Consider the following 22,973-nt stretch of genomic DNA (forward strand, 5'->3'; position numbering starts at 1 on the left):
ATAGCTTCTTATCTGAGCTTTAAGGACACAAATATTTTAAATATGTTTTAAAGGTATATTTTTTGGTGTCAAGGTGATCAGTCAGAAAAATCATAACACCATAGATCTAACATTAATAAACTGCGCAAAGACAAATGGCAGCTGTGAGTTGAACCCTACCACTGGAGATACATTAATAGACATTAAAGGCTTGCAAATGCTGCTAAATTAACCCTTATTTGTAGTAGTGTTTATAGTAGTGATTCACTTTTTGAAAGCTTTTTTAAACAACTGTATTCTTTTGTTTACCTGCTATGTGTCCTAAATTTAACTCAGCTGCTCAGTAGAAATAATAATAATAGTACTTTATGGACCAAAGACATACAAGGGGAAACATTGTGACCTAGATATTTTCTCCCCTGCAGCTTTAGTAGATATGATTCAGGACTCTTTCTCTCCTGCTCCCTTGTTTGAAGGCAAATGAAGCAGAGGCATTCCCCTTTATCGAACCTTAGTCAGAATAACCAAAAAAAAAAAAAAACAAAGATGGGGGAAAAAATCATCCCATGACTGTCCAGAGTGACTGATCTACCTCAAAGATATGACTGTCCCCCACCCCCTGTTGCTCCTATACCCTGCCACCTCCCGCCTCCTCCTCATACCCCCCGCCTCAACTGCCTAATGACTCCTGGAGGTTCCATTTGTAAGGCTCCCATAGAAACACAACTACAATAGGCCCCATCTTGAGAGGGCCCATCTGGGAGTCTTTGTGGGGCCTGCTGAAAGCCACAAAGGCCTGCTGACCTAGAAACCCATCAATAAGAGAACAGGGAGCCCCACCGACAACAAATTGAAGAGCCATGGAATTTCCTTAGCCATCCTGAGTCCGTAGGTGAGGACCTGGACCAGGAACGTGGGAGGAGAAGGGAATTCTCCGGATGTTCGAGGATGACACCTCAGGATGTCATTCCCAAGCTGTCAGCTGTATGCCCATTACCTTCAACTGTCACTGCTGCCTTTGTCCTTGTGCCCACTGGTTGTCATTGTGAAGAGAGGCCTATGAAATCTTTACAAAATGGTGATTGTGACAGGAAGCAGCAATAGCATGCTGTGAAGGGTTCTGGGCCCTGCTCTGTAGGGTTTCATATTGATGATGCAGGTTTTTCTGCTGGTTTGGGGTGAGGAATGGACGGGTGGCTGCTTTGTACGCAAGAACAAAGACTACTTTTGGGAAAGTGTGTTTGCTGTTTAGAATTATGTGCCGGTCCATTTAATGCCTCCTCTAATGTGGCTCTAATGTCACCCCTCAGAGCAGAGATCTGCCCACTGTGCACAACTTTTTACACTGTTAACTACACCTGATGGAAATGATGTGAGAATGATAGTGAAAGGATGCCATTGCCACTTGAATGCACACAAAAATCTGAGAGATTCATGTGAACCTGTGTCAGGAAGCATTTTGAGAGAAGCTCCTACCTTATCCTACTTCTGCCTTCTCTTGTCACTTGTAGTACCTTTCCATTTAGTGGGAGGGTCCAGGTGAATGCTTAAGGCAGGTGTCTTTGTCTCACCTCCACTGCTGTGTGGCGAAATGATAGAAATACTGTTTTAAGACCCTAACAAGAAAGGTGAAGATGTCATCTCCACTTTGATAGTCAGATCACACTACATGTCCCTGTGACATGTCGATTGCCACTTCATGTCCCTCCTAAGGTAACCAGAATGTGCTCCTTACATCAATTACAGTTTGCAGTTGTGATGTGGTCATGAACTGCTGGATCTGTGATGTGTGAATGAATGTTGAAGAAGGAAAGAATATCAACAATGTTTGGCATTAAACAGTTTGGCATTAAACAGAGATTTTTTCCACTTATTATCAAATTCTAATTATTGTTGTCTTTGTTTTATCAATATTTCTTTTTAGAGGAGGACCGATTTGATAGCTACTCTCGCATGATCCTCAAGTACTTCCTGGCAGAAGGAGTGGTGTGTCGGCATGAACTTTTTGTTGCATCAGCTCAAGATAACCCTGATGACATCTTACAGGTATGAGGGGAGGTGTCAGCCATTCTGTAACAACTTGAAATGAAACTGAGGTACTGCAGAGGATGATTTATTTTTCTAAGCTGCGAGTTTTGACGCCAAGGTGGCTTTGTGTTGTTATGTCTGCTTTAACATTTTCCCGTACAACTGTCAAACAAAAAGAACTTTGTTTGAATGTTGGAAAGTACTTGTGGATGTTTGTATAATTCATATATATATATATATATATATATATATATATATATATATATATATATATATATATATATATATACACACACACACACACAGATATGATAGATTTTTTTGTGCTCATAATATAAACCCCCACCTGCTTTACAGTGCAGGCACACAGCTTTTGCTAACATGTGTCAGGGTCAATGGGGGTATCTGGGAGGTCGAGGGTGGCCTGGTTATAGCATTGTTGAAATGTTTCCCGACGTATCACTTTGTGAGGAGCACCATAGCCCCAGAAGCTGATTGCCACCCCGCATAAGGGAGGGGGGCCTCTCTCCCACTGATTGATAGTGGGAGGGGTCATGGCGTCACCCTCTCTTTACATATCAAAGACTTATTAAGAGAGGGGGGCTCCCAATGGGAATATATCACATCATTTAGTGTTTTCACAGCTACATTTGCAGTATTCTAGTTTTCTGATGTTAAGGTTCCTCTTTATGGATTACCATAAGATGCAGTTAAGTGCTTAGAAGGAGAAATGAAGTTGTGATGCACTGTAGTATTGTTGTTACTTAACTAGAGAGATTTAGTTTTGAGTCTCTTTTCAGGATCTCTTTCCACATTGTATTTATGTTAAGCCTTAGAAACTGAGATTAAATTCTGCAATGAGTCAGTCTTTAGATTATTATTTTTTTGTAATGTAATACACATGATTATATAAAAACCATGTTATTAGAAACTCATTGGCACTTATGATGCTAAATCATTCAGGATCTAGTTTTTGACCCACCACTGGTAATAATGACAGGTATCTGTTTATTTTAATTCTTTTATATGGATTTAAAAAAAATTTTTTATCATAATAAACTGATGCCCAGGTTCTTCTTACACTGGGACTTTCCATAGTCCCCATATTCTACTCAAAATTTCCATACCAATAGAAATAACTAACCCTTATACCAGTTACATGAAGTGTAATGTACTGTTTTGAACAGGAACTCCCTGCTCCCATCTTGGACGATGTGGCCATTCACAAGCCTGTGGAACAGCCCAGGCTGTCTTGTGAACCCCAGGACAATTTGGATGCTATGAAGATTGCCTGGCGCTATCAGAATCTACCTAAAGTGCAGGTAGTCAGATTGATATATACATTATATATAATGTCTCCTATTGTGTTGGAGTAAAGGTAATCTTTTTTTAATTTTTAAAAGTTCAAAATGTGTCTCTGTTAATGATGATTTGCCAATGGATTGCACTGGCACTCTGGTCTTTAGTGGTTTGGCAATTGTCTCAACCACTAAATCTATCAGCTTCTAAACTCCTTTGTGGGGTGAATGAGGCCTCAGCCTCTCCTTTCAGAGCTGGGCCAGATTACTCACACTTAACTGGCAATAGGTAGGCTTTTCACTGGTCCCCAACTTGCATATACACACATATACACACGCCTGCACCCCTGCTTAGCCTGGGAAACAAGAGTACTTTGCAGCCTGTGCATTGACATGTCTGCTCGCTCAACCCTATGACCCAGACCTGCGCCTCTGTCTTTCCCCAAATCCCTGCCTTTCCCCCTGCTAGGGTCGGCAGCCCTACACTCTTTCTTCCGCTTTGAGGAGAGGTGACCCTCCCCTTCTACTTCTCTGCAGTCTACCCCCGTTGCTCTATAATCCATATCGCTATGTGGATTAACAGCACACAGTGTGTCCCTGGGGATCCTCTCCTTCTTTCTCTCTCCCTGGAAACTTCTTTATATCTGTGTCCTTTCCTCACCTCTCCCCCTTCCCCTATAAAATCGTCTTTACAAACCACTAGTAAGCCCAACCAGAGGATTTGCATCCCAAATTCACCCGCAGAGTCAACGCTTACTTTCCCCTTACACACACCTCTCCTGGCATAGCCCACTGAGTTGCTCTCCCGATGAAGACATCAGATCAAAGGTGAGGCCGTCAGGGCGGGGATGGAACGCTAAGCGGGTTGCCTAGCTCACAAAGAGAAGATGAGCTCCTGACCCCCCTGCCCTCCTGACCCCCTCGTCCCGCCAGGAGAGGGACACACCGGGGGCCCTAATCCAGATTAGGAGTAGATTAAGGGCCCCTTTAACAATAGAATCCCTGGTTTCACTCAGAGAGAAGAGCTAAAACTCTCTCTTTCAGCTGCAGGAAAACATCCGCCTTCCCTGCGTCCGTGATGCGTTTGCTTTCACAGCCAGAAGTGGACATTTATGTGAAGAAATGATTAAGAGTGTGGTCATAGTGGTTATTTAACTTCTCTGCTGTAGGAATGTGGAGGAATGACCCATAAACAATGCAATTGCTTTACCATGGAGCGGAAAAACAAACTCTTTACAAATTAGGAAAACAAATAAGTTTTTTTTTCTTGTGAACTGTTCTATTCTTATTTGAAAAACATTAAATACACACCAATTATTTAAAAAAGTTCAAAGCAGGTAGAGGTGTCCGATTTTATTGAAAGTGGTTTTTAAATTAATTGGGTTAGATTTTTTATTGTTTCACTTTCCAAAAATTGACCCTTTGACCTTTTCAGAGTGCCCTGGCCTCTTCTTCCCGATTTGGGCATTACTATGATGTTTCCAAGACAATGGAGCCAGAAATTCGCCAGGCAGCCAAGTGCCACCGCTTCTACCTTCCAGAACATCCCACCCAGTCATCAACAACAAACAGGTAAAAGGACAAGACACTATCAACAGAACACATGGAAACCAATGAGACACGATCCACAGAACAAAGGCACACAAGCACGACACCACCCACAAAACACAGTTATACAAATAAGACATCATCCACAGAACACAGGTAAGCAAACATGGCATTTTTCACAGAATACAGGTACAATGCAAACAGACCAACATCATTTTAAGGTAACATTACTGTATTGTAACTGTCACATGAATTAAAGAAGAGAGTATGAGAGGACTGAGGTTTCTCCCTTTGGTTAAGATTTGTAGGAAATTATTAAACTTTAGGCTTGCAAGGTATAATTGCTTTCCTTGTTATTTGATTAATAATCATTATATTCTCTTTTCTTGATTACATTTTTTAATGTCTATAATTTTACACAGTATATTTTTTAATGGCTTACAAAACATAATTTATCATGTATATGTCCCTTTTTGAGTCTAGGATCCACTGCTATTGAATTAATTATATGAAACATGATTATTATATTTCCTAATTTTCTGTTATTCCCCAAATCAGTCAAGTTTATGTGTTTTCATTAGTTATAGCAGCAAAGCAAGCATGCATCTTGCTAAATTTTGCATTAATAGTTTATGCTTTTCATTGATTTTCTTCAAAATACGAAAATGTCATATCTGTAAGGCTGAAATCGCTTTTTTGTGCTTTTTACATACCTGCTCAAAAGTATCCACATTGTTTTGTACTTTTGAGTCAAATGTCCACTTTCAAAAATATACTGATGCAAATTCATTAAAATCTGGCTGGTTTGTCTTCTGTTCTGAGCAGCGTGCCACTGGCCCAAGTCATTCAGGCTCTTGGAAAGGTTGCGTATGTCTATTCAAATAAGGGCCTTGTTTGCTCAGCGTCTGTTTGATTTCTCCTGCATTGAGTGTACTTAGGGTTCAGAGGTCATGCAGGCTCTTTACTCAAAGAGTGTTGCTGAACACACAAGTGCACACGAAGGCACACTCACACACACACAGGGTAAATATAGCAATCTGGAGCACAGAGGATGTGGAGGAGGCTTTATGGTATCACTCTTCTTTTATGTCAGCAAACAGACTCTTTAGCAGAGCAACTGTCCCAATACACTGAATTTTGTTAACATTCACTTTCAAAAGTGTGGATGGTAAAGTGGACACCACTAGCTGTTATAACTCAACATTGCCTAATGGAAAAACATAAAAGAAAAAAAAATCTTGTCCACTGATGAATCTGAGTAAGCCTGACATAGTGGTGCTGTTGTAGTGTCTGAATGGGTTATAGATCTCACAGGCATTTTGACAGCGGGAAACTACACCTGCACTGCAGCATTGTGCCCCAAGCCCGCCCCGGTATTAACACACATGCATGTGCTCACATACACAGTGCATTGCACACGCACATGTACCACACAAACTCCTAAGCAGGCTACTCCCCCTTGCACGTGTCCAAAGCCCCATGTTGATACCCTAGCTGTTAAATTGCTTCGTTTCACTTGAAGGCATAATTGGCACAAATTGCTCTCTAGGTGATACAGATCCTGTTGTTTAAGACCAAGCATCCCCGTTCTCTCCTCTTTTCTTCCCTTGCTGAAATAGGAACGCTGAGATAAAGAAGCTTCCCTGTGCATGATCCTAATTAGCTGACGCACTAGCCCCTGTAGCTAAGCACCTAGACCTTTTTGGTACCTGAATGAGGGCTGCTCAGTAGGGGTAGCTAAAACACAATGCTGCCTCTCACAATGGCTGCCAACCAGTAGCAACCTCCTCAACTACATGTCACACCATCCCAGCCCCCTACCTCAGAGCTGGGGCATGGGCAGAGAGGCCGTGGAGGGTAGGTGTCCCTCTTTCACCAAGCCAGCTCTATCATTAGCCACAGCGGGGTCAGGAGGCACCATTGTTGTGTTGAATAACTGAAATAGAGTACATGGATATACTTGGCCAAGTGTAATCAACACGAGTGTGTATTACTGTTCTTTATACATGGCTATTGGCGTGTGACCAATCTATGTGTATCAGCTTTTGTAGCCTGCAGGTCGAATTGACAACTGACATAGCAGCCCAGTGTGAGTTACCACAGAGTGGTCATTACAATGGTGGGGCGTTCTTAAGTGGAGGGTCTTGTGTAAAAAGATGGGGTTAACATTCCTGTCGGCCATCCTATAGACACACGGAAGTCCCTTGATTGTTGCTAAATGTTGCTCTGATAACACTGTATGCCCTTTGGCAGTGGTGCACATCTTACCCCTGATTAAACCCAAAATGCTGTTCCCTGTTAATTTTAGATATCAACCCATTAATTCTCCTGTCCTTCTCACGTATCATCTTTGCTGTGCGTATGTTTGTGCATATGCGCGTCTCATCTGTCTATCTGTCTGTCTCGGCACAATCAGATCCTCAGGGAGCTGACAGAGAACCAGTCATGTTGTAATTTAATCAACCAAATAAATTAATTGGATCTCTTGATATGGATCATCTGTCTGCTTCAGTGGCTACAGAAAAGCACAGTCAGGAAGAACATGCTGCAGTCATAGACGATTAAACTACTGCGGTGATAGGCTTGGCCCAGTTTTATCAAAATAGTCTCAGTGACAATTTACATATATTAAATAACCCTTTTGTGTTCTCTTTCTGGGTGTCTGCTTCACTGTTCCCATTCTTTCTGCCCTACCCTGTGCTCTCTCCAGTCGCATGATTGAGTCTTACTCTGCATTGCTGAAGTCCCTTCAAGAGGTCATACACAGAGAAGGCTTTGATTTGTCTACCCCCATGGTAAGAACCAGTATTATATCTGTTTCATTTGAGAGTCTGGAAATGGATGATTTTGCAATTACAGTTTGTATTTTCAATTATTGCAGCCCGTCCCTTCAACAAAAACATCTAATACACATAGAAAGATGTAACTCTATGGGTTTACTTTTTTGGCTAAAACTGTAAACAAAACAATCGAATAAAAATATGATCCACTTCAGGTGATCCTTCAGTTTTAAATTTGCTCCTTTCTGCCCATTCAACCAGTTGCAGCCTTTAAAATGTTCAAAGAAACACTTATCAGTGCTGGGTGATCCAAATCTCTGTGATATAACCTAAACCATGTTTCGTGTGCATTATTGTTTATGGTAAGTGTATGGCAACGATGCTGAACTCTGAAACTGTACCAGGTTACAAATACCACGTCTTAAGCTCACTTTTAATTACAAGCTATTGTTCATATAAATGTTTGTTACAAGCACTGGAGTAGCACAGAGGGAGATACTAGATCTGCATCTGTGACCCCCAACCACTACTTGAGCCTGTTTACCTCTTTCTCACCTGCTCAGGTTGACCTCACCTGTGTGTTCCCAGCTGTGTGTCTTATCTTTGACATAAATCTTCGGAATAATCACCGGTTCTCTTCAGAGTGCCAGAAGCATTTGTGGCCTTATCTACCTCACTTTCCATACTTGTTTATTAAATGTCCTACTGTTAATTTAAAACAATACTTAATAAGTAGTGTTCATACACAAAAGCATGTAAACTCTATTATTTGTGATCCAGTGCGTGCATGTGCATGTATGAACACACACATATGTGCGCGCCTTATTCACCTACATTCTGTGACCCCTCTGCTTGTCACCTGGAGCCACCTCTCCCCCCCTGTCACTCACGCACAAGATTTACCTCCCCTACCCCCCACTTTCCCTCCCCAAGCGCTGTCAATCACACACCAGATTAACTGCTGACATCATTAAAGCAGTGTGGCCGCCCGATGTGCTGTTGGCACAGTCCAGGAATGCAGACTAGCACAGGGCGACATGGGCACACACAGAAAAAAGGCCAGTATGGATGATAGTGTGTATGCATCTTTATGTTGATTCGTTTATCTGCTTTTGGGAGACTGCTCATATTGTGATGGTTTAATATAAATTGTAAATAACAGATTACAATGTTGATTAATCTCCCTGTGCATGTTTTTGGTGGATTCCGTTGAGTTGTGTGAGCCTCCACAAACACTGGCTGATTAGGTCGGGGTTCCAGGCTTGTTGTAGTCTATATGGCTGGCTTCTGGCTGGACCTTATTGGCATTGTTCCCTGATTTTTCTATAGGCTTAACTATAGGAGTTAAGTTTGGCCTCCCTTGCTAATGTTGCCACAGCAACACTGATGTTACCACAGCTCCCCCCTGCTGGGCTGCACATAGAAATAAATTTCTTCTTTTTTTTCTTTTTTTTTGCCTGTCCCATTTGGTTCTTTAGCCGTCAGAATTGTTGTCTGAAGACCAACAAGGATACCCAATGGATTTACTTTGCCAAATGGATCATCACGGCCTTGCTGTATTGGTCCATTTGATCAACCTTTGTTGTTATTATTTATTTTATTTTCAGTTGTTACAGACGGGACAGACATGACTGAGGGATAGTGAGAAAGGGCACTTAAAAAGAGAAAGAAGAGAAAAAAAAATCTCCTGGATCAGAAATAAATTTCTAATTCTGTGTCCCACAAAACCCGTGATTGAAGAGACTGCTCAACAAAGAAAGTGACTTAAGGGAAGCGCACATAAAACTCATATTTAAGCATAGTAAGGTATAGAAATGAAGCACTGGTGGTGAATAACATGAGTCAACATGAGTTGACTGTAAAAAAATCTCCCAGAAACAATGGGGTTTATTTTTCTAAGATCCCTGTGATTCTGCTCCAGACCCAAATGAAGCTTAGGTCATGTTGTCGGGAGAGGAAGCAGGAGGGAGTGGGGCAGAGGAGATTTCGGGAGGGTTGAGAAAATAGAGGGGGAGGGATAAAGAAGAGGGACAAAAGCAAAAAGTGAGCAGATTTTAGGCCAAGACTTTGTTAATCACTTTTGGCTCTCACCTCAGTAATTAGGAGCCATCCTTACGAAACCCCAAATAAAAGGCAATTGTACTAAAGGCTAAAAAACTCTCACACTTTGGACAGGCTCCTCCATTCTTTCAGTTTCAGTGATATATATATCCCACCACTGTTTGGCCACTTTTTTTCTTTGCCCATGAGAGTGGGTTACCGTTGATCTCTTGTAGTGAGGTGGGGGGGTTTCAAGGGAAGGCACTCCACCCTTACCCAGGCCCCCTTGGCTGCAGCGCATCGCTGTGGTGCCAAGAATGTGCTGGAGTTTCTGGGTGGCGGCCATATTGGAAGCCTGTCTGACAGGTCCATTGTGCGTGTGTCAGATGGCTTCTGTGATTGGGCAGTTGTGTCCAGTCACGTTTGGGCACTGTGTTCGGATTGTCTGTGCTGGTAAGCAGACTGTCCATTCTCTCTCTTCCAAAGTTTGGGAATACTACCCAAGACCACAGCAGCTTACTGAAATCATTTAAAAGCGGTTCTCAGATAATGTTCAGAAGCAGTGTTATTGCATTCGACTGTACTGTAAAATAAAACACATTTGCATGACTCTTTCTTGAATATTTTCTGTGTTTCTGACACTGTTTTTTTTCTCTTTTGTTTTTGTTTTATCTTATAGTCCATGTCTCGTAATATCTTGCGTGTTGGTCTTCACTCTCTTGGGTCAGCTTTGTGGAATGATGACCTAAGTTGCCACGACGACCCCATGCATAACCACGCCTTGACTACCTTCCTTTATGGACTGCGTGCCTTACTGAGGTCATCACTGTCAGTTGCAGTAGTTACTGTTCCTTCTCATCTTATTCAGGTAAAACACTGGTTGACACGTGTAAACAGTTAAACATAGTTGAGAATCTCTTTTTGAAAGAGGTTTGTCGGTAGTTTTATGACGTGCAAAAACATTTATTCTTGTGTCTCTTTCCTCCAGTGGGATGTTCTAAACTTGATTTGATTATGTCTTTTTTATTAGTAGAGTGCATAGTATGAAGTCTTTTGTACTGTGTCATCCTCCTGACCCTGTAGTTCAGTGTCACCTTGGTATTACTCAGGCCACTTCCTGGAAGCCATGCTTTTGCAGCAAACACAGTCAGTTGCATACTTATTTTAAAGGCCTTTGAATCTGTGAGGGGGTTTATGGTGCTGTTTTTAAAATTAGAGTTTTAAGCAGAGTGTGAGCCTGTGTATGTATTTTATTATCTTACTAATATTAGTCCTTGCAGTTGCGAGTTGTAAGTGTAAATCTTGGGAGGAGGTGGGTGGTGTGGTTAGGCAATTGGGGGGAGTCCACGTGCATGCGCCTGTGTCCAGTCTGGCCTCTCAGTGTGAAGATGGAGTCATCTGCTGAGGCATATGGCAAACCACAGCCCTCCCCCAGACAGTCAACCACAGAAGCACACTCACCAGAAAAGCCATCTGAGACTTTCTGCCAAAATGTTTCAACCTGCCCACTCTTTTACTGTAACACCCTACTTTCTTACTCACTCACTCAATCACATGAGCATGAAAACACTGTTATTTCTGAGCCTTTTATACAGAGATATAGGTCAGTAACTTACAGAACAGCTGTGTTGTCATAACTTGCTCTGGCTCCAGGCCTATATGTGCTCACTGCACAGCGGCCTTGGCCTAGTCAAAAAAAGGTAGAGTGGCTAACTAGCAGATGTCAGCTGTGGTGGGAGCGGTCCCCCTGTCCCACTCTGGCCAAGCTTCCAAACCCTTAATCTGTCCCCTCCCCCTCCTCCACCCTGGGGAGAGAAGTGAATGAGTTGGGGAAGAACAGGAGAGGAGATTTTGGACTGAATCAGGTGTTCAGTAACTAAGCCAACATAGAGGTAATTAGGGCTATGTGACCTTATTATTAGTTATATAATTTAGTTATACAATTAATGTGAATTTCATTCACTCAGTAAAGTGATTAATCATTTGAAGGCAGTGGTGTGTAAAACCTACTCATTTCAAACTGATAACAGAAATTAGTTTGACATGGTAGAAGAGTTTCTTTGTGCCAGAGCATTTCTTAAATAGTTATAATGGAGAAGGTATGGCCTTTGGAAAACTGTCTAGACTAGTAGCAATGGGCTACCTGGCCAAGGCTCTATTGTCTTGGCCAGCTAGCCCACTGCTGCTAGCCTACAATACTCAATGCATTATTGAGCAGCTTGGGAAGCTGAACAACTCACTGAAAGCCTACTCACAGCAGCCCAGTGCTACAATCCATCTGAAATATTAATTAAGCTCGTCTTAGCCCGGTTCCCCTCAATCTTACTTGGTCCTGCTACCACACCCATCCCACACACAAATGTAAAGTTCACAGTCTTCCCCATAATGCATCTATACTCTCATCTATACTCACCTGGTGCTCAGACTAACGCGTTGTCCTGATTGACGTAAATATTGCAGCTCGTCCAGAAAGATGTCCACATAGCCTCTACACCATTTATATAAGCTGCAGTCTTACCTATGACTATAGCACTTGCCTATTCTTGTAATTCCGAAGAGCAGAGCAGTTTTTTCAATTGTAAAATAACTCCTGTTACTGACTTTATTTCTTTGCATATCTTCAAGAGAATATTTCATATTTTCATTTTGTTCAACTTTTGATCATCAGAAAGTCATCTTTAACTCACTCAGACTGAGTTGGGATCATATTAATAAGATTGTTTACTTGATGACATGTATACCCAGTGGCATTAGTTGTATGCCATTGAGTCAAACAGCCAAATGAAAACAACAATAGCTGTAATGTTGCAGCATGAGGTGAACATTGGGCCCTCTCTGTGACCTGTCAGACAGTGGTCATCCGCTGAAGCTGAGGGTTTCAGGGGATTTGCACTGACCTAATCTGAATTTATTGAGGTAGCATAGAGTTTAATTACAAGACTCAAACGAGTCTTGTTACAGCCCTTTATTAATTATAAATAACATATAAAGAATTATATTCAGCAGAGGGGAGCATTTCTTTTATTGCTTTAAAAACTCAAGAAGCTGAGGCGCATGTGCGTGTCTTACCGACCTCATTCTGCCCTGTTGCTATTAAACTGAGCTGCTTTATGTGGAAAGTTTGAAACAAATCACTCCTTGATAAGGAATCTAATCTATCTATTTATGTGCACACAGAAGAGTTATAATCCTCTAAACAGATTTGTACAGATAAAGTTTTTCATGGGCTATTGCTCAGATACTGAGTCATATTGTGCCATTAGTGTTTTTAATAATGTGTTGAATAATGCTTATCGAAACTCTCGAATTGGCTGTAATTGCTGCACGAGTGACTTCAGATTCTCTGTAAGTGCTGGTGGTACTGACTGGTAGGATATGCATACTTTAAAAGTAGGACAAAAATGAAAAGGAAGAAGAAAGAGTGGGGAAAAGACATGAAGGCATGAAAACTGCATTAGGCGGTGGCAGCCAACACAGAGAGAAGGATGTGAATGATTCAGGAGGCAAAGGGATTAATAATGCAGGACTCCCTCTCCCCCTATGTCCCAATGTCCCTCTCTCTTCCTCCCTTTCACTCTTTCACTCTACTGTATTCAGCCCTAATTTGTCCACTTTATTGTCAAGTCACTGAGCAAACCAGTAGGGGGAGCTATCCACTCCAAGCCTATGTTACTTTTCAAACTTCTCCCCAGTCCTCCCCTGCTGGGTGCAGGTTTAAGTTTGTGCACCAGCTATCCAGCTATAAGCTTTTTCGTGAAACATTTGATGAAATGAAATATTTACAGTGTGGCACATTTTCCCATGCTTTTCTTTCTCTCTTTTTTTCAAATCTATGACGTAAGGTTTATCTCCATTTGTTTGCCCCATCACTACTTTCCCTTCTATCCCTCATCACATTCACATAAGCCATGGGCAGAAATGACCTGGTCACAGGAAATGATGACCTAATTTAATTGAAACTCTGATGGCCCGTCAGGAGGCTTTTAATTACCTGTTAATGTTCTGTGTCTCTTTCCCCCTCCCTCCCTCCCTCCCTCAATCTTGGTCTGTTTCTGTCCTACAGGACCGGGCTCTAATGGGCAACATTACCAGGCTATGTGACAATGCCATAGCCTTAGAATCATTCAAAGGCTCTGAGAGAGAGACCAACCCTCTCTACAAAGACTACCATGGTAAGAACACACACGCTTATCTTTCTGTCTCTTTTCCATCAAATACACACACATACATACAGGCAGTGCATTAAGGCTGAGGCTGGGCTGTGGATGGAGGCAGGGCAGCCCCCTTGCAGGCCAGACTGTCAGTGCGCGTTAGTGTGCTGCTGCTCAATCAGACGTGCTCCTCAGTAGACAGGCCGGGGGGGATTCAGCTGCCACGCTGTACCCCCTCTCCCTCGCACCCACTGCCCCCACCCTCCATCCCTGCCTCCCCCCTCCAGCAGAGCCTCTCTCCCTCTTGCCTCGCCCACTCTCATCCCCAGTCCCATACCCCTGAGGCTCTGGAGCAGAGCAGACCAACACTGGGGAATCGATATTCTCACCATCACTCTCTCTTCCTCTCTGCCTCTATCGCTCTATCCCTCGGTCAATGTCTCCGTGGCCAGCATGCTCTGCTAATAAATGGAGGGCAAGGCTTTCAGTAGGGGAAAGGACACTGGTAAGGGACACTTGGAGAGAAAGAAATAAGGAAACACGAAGGGAGGGCAGGCACCGTGTTTGCGTTCCTCATCCTCACCATCACTTTTTCTGTACAGTTTCATCTTTCCTTCTTTCTCCGGCATGTTTTCCTCTTTTCTGTCACTCTATCACACCCTCCACGCATAAAGGTCAGTTTAAGCGAGTTGGGTATTTTTAGCAGTGCCTCTCGAACTCTCCCACTCGCTCTTGCGCTTTTCCTCTCACCCCCCCCTCCACCCCCCCTCGTGTTAGACGGCCCTAGTTGTGACAGATGAAGGGATGAGATTGAAAACATTCAATGGCAGATTTTGTTTTCATCCAACAGCATGTTTTATTTAGATCACACATCCCAGCAGTGATCACATTCCTCTGCATTGTGAGGGCAGGTGGCTTTTCAGCTCATGCAACATGAGTGTGAGGATGTATAATTTTTTTCAATAATTTTGTTTTGCAAAAACAAAACAGAACGTTCTTTTTAATTTGCAGTTAATATTGTTTGCACACCTTGTTCAAATATATGTTTGCCCTGTTCAACCAGCCAGAGAATCTCTGGTTGGGTTATGAAATACATTTACGTGTACAATTGTTTTGATGTGTGCTCATGAGTGCAAACGCATCTGGTACGAGTGTGAGAGTGTGCGTGCGGAGGCGCGTGCGTGTTTGCGGCAGCAGTTGAGGGCTGCTCAAAGCATGCTGGGAAGCCTGTCACTGCAAATCAGGCAAGGGGAAATCACCCAAGTGCACAGAGGAGAGAACCCACCATCCCCCACTTTTTATGTCTGTCTTCCTTTCTCCATTACTCCCTCGATCACTCCTTTTCTCTCTCACACTTATTTATACCTCCCTACTTTTACAGTATGTAACCAGTTTTAAGAAAACTGGGGTGAATTAATTGAGGACTAAGAGTGGGGGGGAAAAAATCCACCAAAACTTTGTAAGAATCCGTAGCTTGCGTTTTTGTCTTGTGTCCTTATTGTTCTAGTATGTCCCAGTGTAAGTTGGCAAATTTTCATTCGCTCATACTCCAAATCATAGGAAAAGTCTAACATGCAGATATGTGAACAAAATACTTCTTCATTTCAGTCTGCCAATGACATTTACTCAGTATATTCTATTGCAGATTTAGTTGTTAGTAATTTTACAATTAATTTGTGCCTTAAATTTAATCCTCTTGTACAGATGCAAATTTTCAAAACAAACCCCCAAACTTTAAAAAATCCTTCACCTTATAATGATCAGTTAGACATTTGAAAGCCATTGCAAAACTTTGAAACATTCAAAAATATAATCTGTTACTAAAATACTGTAAAGACATGAAGACTTGCATTTATGAATGGATTTATCAAACTTAATATTAGTTTTTGCTGAGGTCAACGTGGGGTCACTAGCAATTTTTTATTAGCTCTTCTCATACAGCTACTGCCTACATACTAAAATGTTACCTTGAAAGGTGCAGGGGAACAGCATTCTTCCAAAATAGGGGTATTGAGCTTAATAATGAAGGTTAATTTCTTGCTAGTTGGTAGTAACTCAGTAAATCTGTAAAATTCTGTCACTTATTTTATGTTTATATAAAAAATGGCACGTGTGAGAAACATGATGGGGTTTTCTGTTGGCACAGTCAAATAAAATACACATGCTCTGTAATAAATGAAGTAGTAAGGCAGGAAGAAGTAAAGGAAGCTCTTACTTTGTGTGGTATTTCAGGTTTAATCTGCTCCCTCTTCCTTTCACAGGCCTGCTACACGTACGCCAAGTACCTTACCTGAACTGTCTGGCGAGCCAACTCCCTGACCACAAGGACCTGGCTTTTAAGCTCAAGAGAAAACAGTTCAGTATTGAGGTATGTTGTCAAAGGTACTCAGCGTAACCAGGATCTATTCATTAAAAAGACGGTATTCCAAGGGTTACACCCGTTAAACCCTGTATAATGTGATATCTCATCAGATTTTTTTTGTTTTTCTTTCTTTTTTTAAAAATGTTTGAATTTTTTAGTTGCTCTGATTTTACCTCCCTGGTCTATTTTAATTGTAACTTGCCTTGTAGCCATTAACCTAAAACCAAAAGCGATTTCGATACAAAGTAATTATTTATTAAGAAAGATTACATTTGCTTCGTGCAGATGAGAACTCTCTCACGTAGGCGAATCTCTGCCAACCTTTGTTTACTTTTGTCTGCTATTGGGTGACAAAATCAAAGGAGAAGCTATTGATTACACTCTGTTGCTACCACAGTTATTTGAGTGTAATGCCAAGAGGCAACAAAGTGAGAAAAATCCATCTATAATCATAAATACACAATACTGCTTCTGCTGCTTATGACAGTTAATTATGTAGTTTTCTATGTTTTTATGTTGGGATTGCATTAATTTGTTACCAGCCATGACTCTGATCCAAGGATGTGACCCTGCATTAGTTTAGCACTCAGTACTTTTGTTTTTCAGCCACAAGAATGAGGCAACAGCAACAAACAGGGTTTGCAGAGAGAAAGAAAAGCTCTCAGATTACGTGCTTACTCTAATAAGGAGCAACATTACCTTAATATGTAAGATAGCTTGAAATTCCAGTGTGACATCTAAAGACCCATTAGTGCATTTGCATGTATGACTTAAAATTAATTAGAGTATTAGTGAATGTTTCTAACATTTTATCCAGTATATTATATACACAAGAGAGCAAAATGATGTAATGAAGTGCAATACACCACCTATACCAACAACCACTGTGCCATCAATAATAGAAATTATGTAGAATTTAGAGTGGAAATGTTTTCTTGGATTGCATTTTATTTTACTGTGTGTACCTAGGTGATTGTATGGGCTTCCTCTTTCTTCATTCATTTTGATGTATGATTGATCATATTCTTTCTCTTTTGCACGATCACTCTCGGGCAGAGCAATCAGTCTGTCACTGAGCTGCCATTCCAGAGAGAAATTAAGGGGCCCTCCTCTTAGCTCAGCCTCATGATTGGTCCTCATTACATTATCATTACCTTATCACACCCTCTGGTCCATGGCTCTTAGTGACTCCTATTGTTTCAGCCAGGATTTGTAGGGGAGGAGAGAAATGCCTGTGCCACCCCCAAACTTCCCTCCATCTTATGGTCAATCCTTTCTCATTTTTTTTGCCCGCCTTAACTGCCCTTCCAACCCTTTCTTCTGTCTGACCCAATCCCTCCTCCTTTCTCTGATTTCCCCAACATACCACTCCAGTGATTTATTATGTTTGTAAAAGTCAAGGTAGTTATCCTAAATGGTCTTTTAATTAGGCTCTGTATTGGGCAGGCCAGGAGTTCAGAGGCCTAGAGAATCCCAGTAGCTCTGTGGGGCCTGGATCCCCTGTCATATATTCCAGCAGCACATTGTTAAGACCAAGCTTTGTCTGCCTTTCTTGTTTAAGGAGCTTTATTGAAGTTTTTTGCTGAGTGGGAGTCATACTCTTGCGCTGCCCATTTGGAAAAGAAATAGTAAAAACTTATAAAAGACTTACATAAGATTTGGCTTACTTAATATAGTGAATCATATAAGGCTTATATGATTCACTCATGAAAGTGGCCACTTTCTCATTACTTTCATATATTCTTTTAGGAAGTATCCAAAACATACAAGTTTCATTTATATAATTTTTCAAGGGATCTTATATCTGTTTTCACTCTTGTATGCTTTTCATATAAGTTTCACACAAGACAGATACAAACTTTATAAGATTTATATATATCGTTTCCATATCGGTGTCTTTATAACATATGCTTAAAACTTCTGCAATATCCACCTATGATTTTTTTAAGGATTGTAAAATGGATGCACTTGTTGACACAAGATCGTACTTAATATAAAATGTCACAGTCCTATGAGACATTGCTATATGTTAGGGAATTTTCCAGAGAACATCGTATCACCAGTCATGCATCAAATCAGCCAAAACACATATTAGTCATTGTAATGCCCTATTATGTGCTTTGTGTTGTGTTCTCTGGCATTGTGATTCGCTGTCATTAATTTGTACATCATCTGAGTTAGAAATGTCACAAAGGTATGAATGCACGTGCTCTTCCTTCACTGTTGCAGAGTATGGGTATATATGTCTACTGGTGTGCATCTCACACATACATTGCTCAGTGTATACTGTGTTTGACCTATTGGTTAACTGCCTCGGTGGGCCGCTGATTGACACATAAGATGGTGACTGGATTTTAAGCCTGGTGTCTGACGTGTGACAGCCCACACCATCCCTGCTAATCACCTCATTTACTCATGCTACAACTCTTCTGCCTGGAGCCACGTAATACAACATTTTCTCTACTGCTCAGTCTTCAACAGATCCATGTTGCTATGTACCTTTTTCAACTGTTGACTCATTTTCCATATATGAAAGGCACTGAATGCAGCAGCTTTCTATTTATCATCTATCTGGATTAATTTGCGATGCGGTGGTGGAAAGTGACAGATGATTGACAGTGCTACCTTCTCACCAGCTCGGTCAGGCAGCTGCATGTCTCCCCAGCCACACATAGATTTGTCCTGGTAACTAATTTCTTAACTGCTGTTTGACTCATGTTTATATCCCCTAACATTTCTGGAATGCGGAAAGTGTTTGTTTGCCAGCTCACAGAGTGCAGGGATTATTTATAAGAAAGTGATCTTGTATTTATTAGTTTTGATTTTATTTTTTAAATGGTGGGTTTTGGTTTTAGCAAATAAATTCCCCCATTCCTCAATCGGTATTCTGTTGGTTCTTTTTTTTAAGGTCACCACGATAGCTCATGATGTTTCTCAGAGTTCAAGCTGCGGTTGATGAGCAGTTATTAGCCACGACGCCTGAAGCCAGAATTAACGCGTGGCCCTGTCTGAGCAGGTAGAGGAGTGTTAGGTGTTTAAGAGATTAACACATACTCAGAGAGACATATACAAACAATACTTGCTCTCACACACATACAGATATTGACATTCATGCAATGGCACAAGCTAATATGTATTGGGAAATGCGGACACGCCTTAATTGTTAGACACTTTCTGAAAACACGCAATGTGTGTGAGAATTTTCCCAGCCACTCAGCTAATACAGGCTTCTGTCAGTGGTTTCACAAGGGAAGATGCTTTAAGGATGAAGCCCTGAAGAATGTAGATAGTACATTCTCTTTACCTTTGGTTGACCCTTTAAACTGACAGGCAGTGTGCCCGTGGGGTACTGGGGTGCCAGAGGTAGGTCACGGGGTCAAATACGCCATAAGACAAGGATTTATGTCAAATTAGTCCTCTATTAGAGATGCTATGCGGAGATGTCTGTTGCTCTGACAAGTCATTTGCTATGGCGGTGTAGTGTATACATAGGAAAAGTTTCATGTCATTGAGAACTGTTATATTTTTAGAGTATTTTGCATTATTATAAAGAGAAAGGAGTCAGTGAAAGGAAGCTGGTGAAGAAAGGATGACACATGACGACAAAGGTCATATAAAATATAGGGATTACATCAGTTTCTTACGTGTAATAATATTGCACATCCTGGTTCATTTGTATGACACCACTTTTTTGAGGTGTCAGTCCAAACCAGCCTCAGGGTCAACTAGAAATGGCTTAACCATTTCTGTCACCTATCAAGGTACAGTTAATATTAATTTCTGCTATTTACTTTGAAGGATAATAGAATAGAATAGAATAGAATAATCTTTTAATTGCCCCACAAGGGGAAATTTGGTTGTAACAGCAGCCAGAAAGACACATATACAACAAACAGGACACAGAACAGAAACATACACAATTTTTCTTACATATTTACATTAAGGATAATGGTTAGTATAAACAGAGTACTGTACAGTTATTAAATTAAATAAAAACATGATAGCTTCAGATTTTCTTTGGACTTTGGTTGCTTTTTCACTTATTTTCAGCATAAATACTTTTAATTCAGCCTCTTAATGTTGACCTATGACTTATTCAAGCATCTAAAAGGAACCTAACTAGAATTAGAAGGATGAAACAGTGTTTTGTCCGTACATGACAGACAACTTGTCAAAGAACTCATTTTAAATAGAATCTTTTGTCACATTGTTACTAGCTGCCTGTCAACATTTCATTTGTTTCCATTTTTTTTTAGCTGAATCAACAAAAAATTCCAAAGATAAAATCGTTTGACACATATGAAATAATATTTTTTCACCAACAAGGTGAAGTTCTAAGAGCTAGTAGCTGAAAATGACATATCTCAGCATGGTGTGCAGTGTGCCTTTAAAAAATCTGGGAAACTGGACAAGTGGACAACAACAGAGCTAGCAGACCAAAAAATAAATTTAAAAAATCTACAGCAGTCGAACAGTATCTGAAAGTCGTGTCCTTGAGAAATGGCAAAAAATGCAGCAAAGACTTCTGTGGTCATTATGTGTAAAGGAGTTCAGGATAGAGGAAGAACATGGAGTGTCGACAGCTGTTTGTAAAACATGGTAAAACATGGTGGAGGCTCGGTTATGTTTGGGACTGCCCTTCAGCCACTGGTGTTGGAGGTTTTGAATGTCCTTCAAGAAGCCTGAAGAACAATTCCTGAAGACTACTTAAAGAAAAAGCTTGTCTAAGAGAATTCAGCTGCGTTGATGGATGTGGTCATACCAAATATTGACTTTCAAGCTTGTTAGAACTGCTCTAAATCTGTTTTTGATTAGATTTTTCTATTATTTAAATCTCCATATATAAATGCTATTAAAAATGCAGAGTCTACCATATTTGAACTTTTTTTTACACTATATTATATATTTACCTCTGACACTACCAACTCCTCTCTCCCAAAACTTCTCAAGTTGTCCAAAAACCTTCCATCCCACATGACATGAACGTGAGTAATTAACTTTTCCGTGTGTTGGAGGAAAGCCACAAGATAGCAGAAAATAATATTAAGAGGATAATGATAGTGATGAAAAGAATAAGACTTGAGAAGAACGGGAAGACAAACTGAAGAGTCCGAGGGAGGTGTATAGAGAAGGTTAATGTTTCTTGGCATGTCCTCAAAACGTCTTTAAGACAACGCCTGCGTCTGCCCCCCGTTGAAGCCTGTGGGTGCCAAGGGAAGGGTGTTAATGGACCTATGTGAGGAACAGAGCGAAGACTTGGAGAGGAGGGGGAAGGCATGAGCGGAGAGGAGCAGTTAAGTGATTCTCAGGTCAGGTCTAATTAAAATGAGGGCTTTTCCTCAGAGGCACCAAACCGTCTAAAAGGGACGGAAAGAAAGAATTGTAAAATACATAATGAATTCGACAGAGAACAAGCTTCAGGGCCTTATTTTTACATTTGTTTATATGGTTGTTTGTATTCGATGCCTAATCGTATATAAGACTCCCCAAGTCTCCAATAATGCCCAGTGTTAAAGATCAGAGAAAAGCCAATGCTGAGAAGAACAGAAATGGAGAAAGAGCTGAACCCAGTCATTTAATATTTACTTCCAATAGCAGATCATAATGACGGTTCGTCGGATAAGAAAAGAAATCTGAAACAGTGGGCTTACAGGATTTCCTGAACCTATTAATGACACTGAAAACTCCATACACCTGCTTGTGATTCCCACATGTGGCTTGGGAATCACGATCAGATGGGAATGGTACCCTTGGAATAATATTTCAGTTGAATTATTTATACTTCCTCCCTTGGTGCACATCAACCTCTGTTGCATTTGGGAATGAGGTGTGCTTATGGTTTGTGCGTGTATGAAAACAAGAGAGACAATTTGGTGCAGGCCAGTCAGTAGCACGCCATCGCACCCCTCAGCTGAACAATATTCTCAACATACATCAGATTGTTATCTATTATTTAGCAGAGTTTTTATCTATTCTGAAAATGTGCATGTGTCTTTGAAAAGCCTAGCTCATACCGTGGCTGAGTCTTGTGTGTGTGTGGATTGCAAAAATGTGCAAGTTTTTTTTTTTCTTAAGAGGTGTGGGGGGTTGTTTGTTTTTGGGTGCACTTGACATCCGTGCGATTCAGGTTGTCTGCACAAGTTTATGTATTTATTAAATAGCGACCTTTGATAAATGTGTTAATTAAGACAAGCACAAACCTACAACCAAATCCACTCCACTAATGCCACAACAAATCAGCAGAGTTTTATGTGTGGGAGTGGAAATGTTACTCCCTGTAGTGCTATATGTGGTCTGCCAAGCTATTAAAGATGTGCTTGTGCAAGCAAGGTCAAGGTTCAGAAAATCACTAAAGACACTGGTTAAAACAGTCCAAATGAGCATTTTTTTTCATTGTCCAGCACCTAGGGAGAAAAAGCAGTAGCAGTTGTGTTTGTTGTAGCCAAGTCAAAGCTCAGTGCGAGAATATTTGGGGCAGCCAAATGTGCTGCCCTCCATACCATATCAACAAAACGCCAAAACTTTTCTTTCAAACAGACAGTATTAAAGCAAAACAAAACAAGGCATATGTGCTCCTCCTGCCAGATTGAGTAAGAGTGTGGTCTGCTTGAACTCATCCTGGAAGTGAAGCTGTTTCATCAGTGAGCAGTGAACCCTTAACATGGTCCATGGACCACTCAGCCCCCATCAGACTAGACTGGCCACATTGGACTCAGACCTGATTAAAGTAGCCCTAGTTGTCTTCAGCTCCCATTAGAGAAAGGCAAAAAGGCTATAACGTGTATGC

At 41.1% G+C, this 22,973-nt stretch overlaps 1 protein-coding gene across 1 annotated transcript in view; it reads left to right on the forward strand.

Annotated features, from left to right (window-relative positions):
- Window positions 1–22,973, forward strand: part of elp4 (elongator acetyltransferase complex subunit 4) — a 54,796-nt gene that overhangs the window by 8,070 nt on the left and 23,753 nt on the right. Inside the window, exons 3-9 of the mRNA XM_085268065.1 lie at window positions 1,904–2,025; window positions 3,195–3,329; window positions 4,741–4,877; window positions 7,564–7,648; window positions 10,353–10,541; window positions 13,737–13,845; window positions 16,086–16,192. Of these exons, the coding sequence (XP_085124191.1) occupies window positions 1,904–2,025; window positions 3,195–3,329; window positions 4,741–4,877; window positions 7,564–7,648; window positions 10,353–10,541; window positions 13,737–13,845; window positions 16,086–16,192 (884 nt within the window). The remainder of the gene's footprint in view (window positions 1–1,903; window positions 2,026–3,194; window positions 3,330–4,740; window positions 4,878–7,563; window positions 7,649–10,352; window positions 10,542–13,736; window positions 13,846–16,085; window positions 16,193–22,973) is intronic.

Source organism: Mchenga conophoros, linkage group LG1, assembly GCF_057382185.1.
Source record: "Mchenga conophoros isolate Kocher_MC1m ecotype Shallow Benthic linkage group LG1, M_conophoros_male_GT1.1, whole genome shotgun sequence".
NCBI lineage: Eukaryota > Metazoa > Chordata > Actinopteri > Cichliformes > Cichlidae > Mchenga > Mchenga conophoros.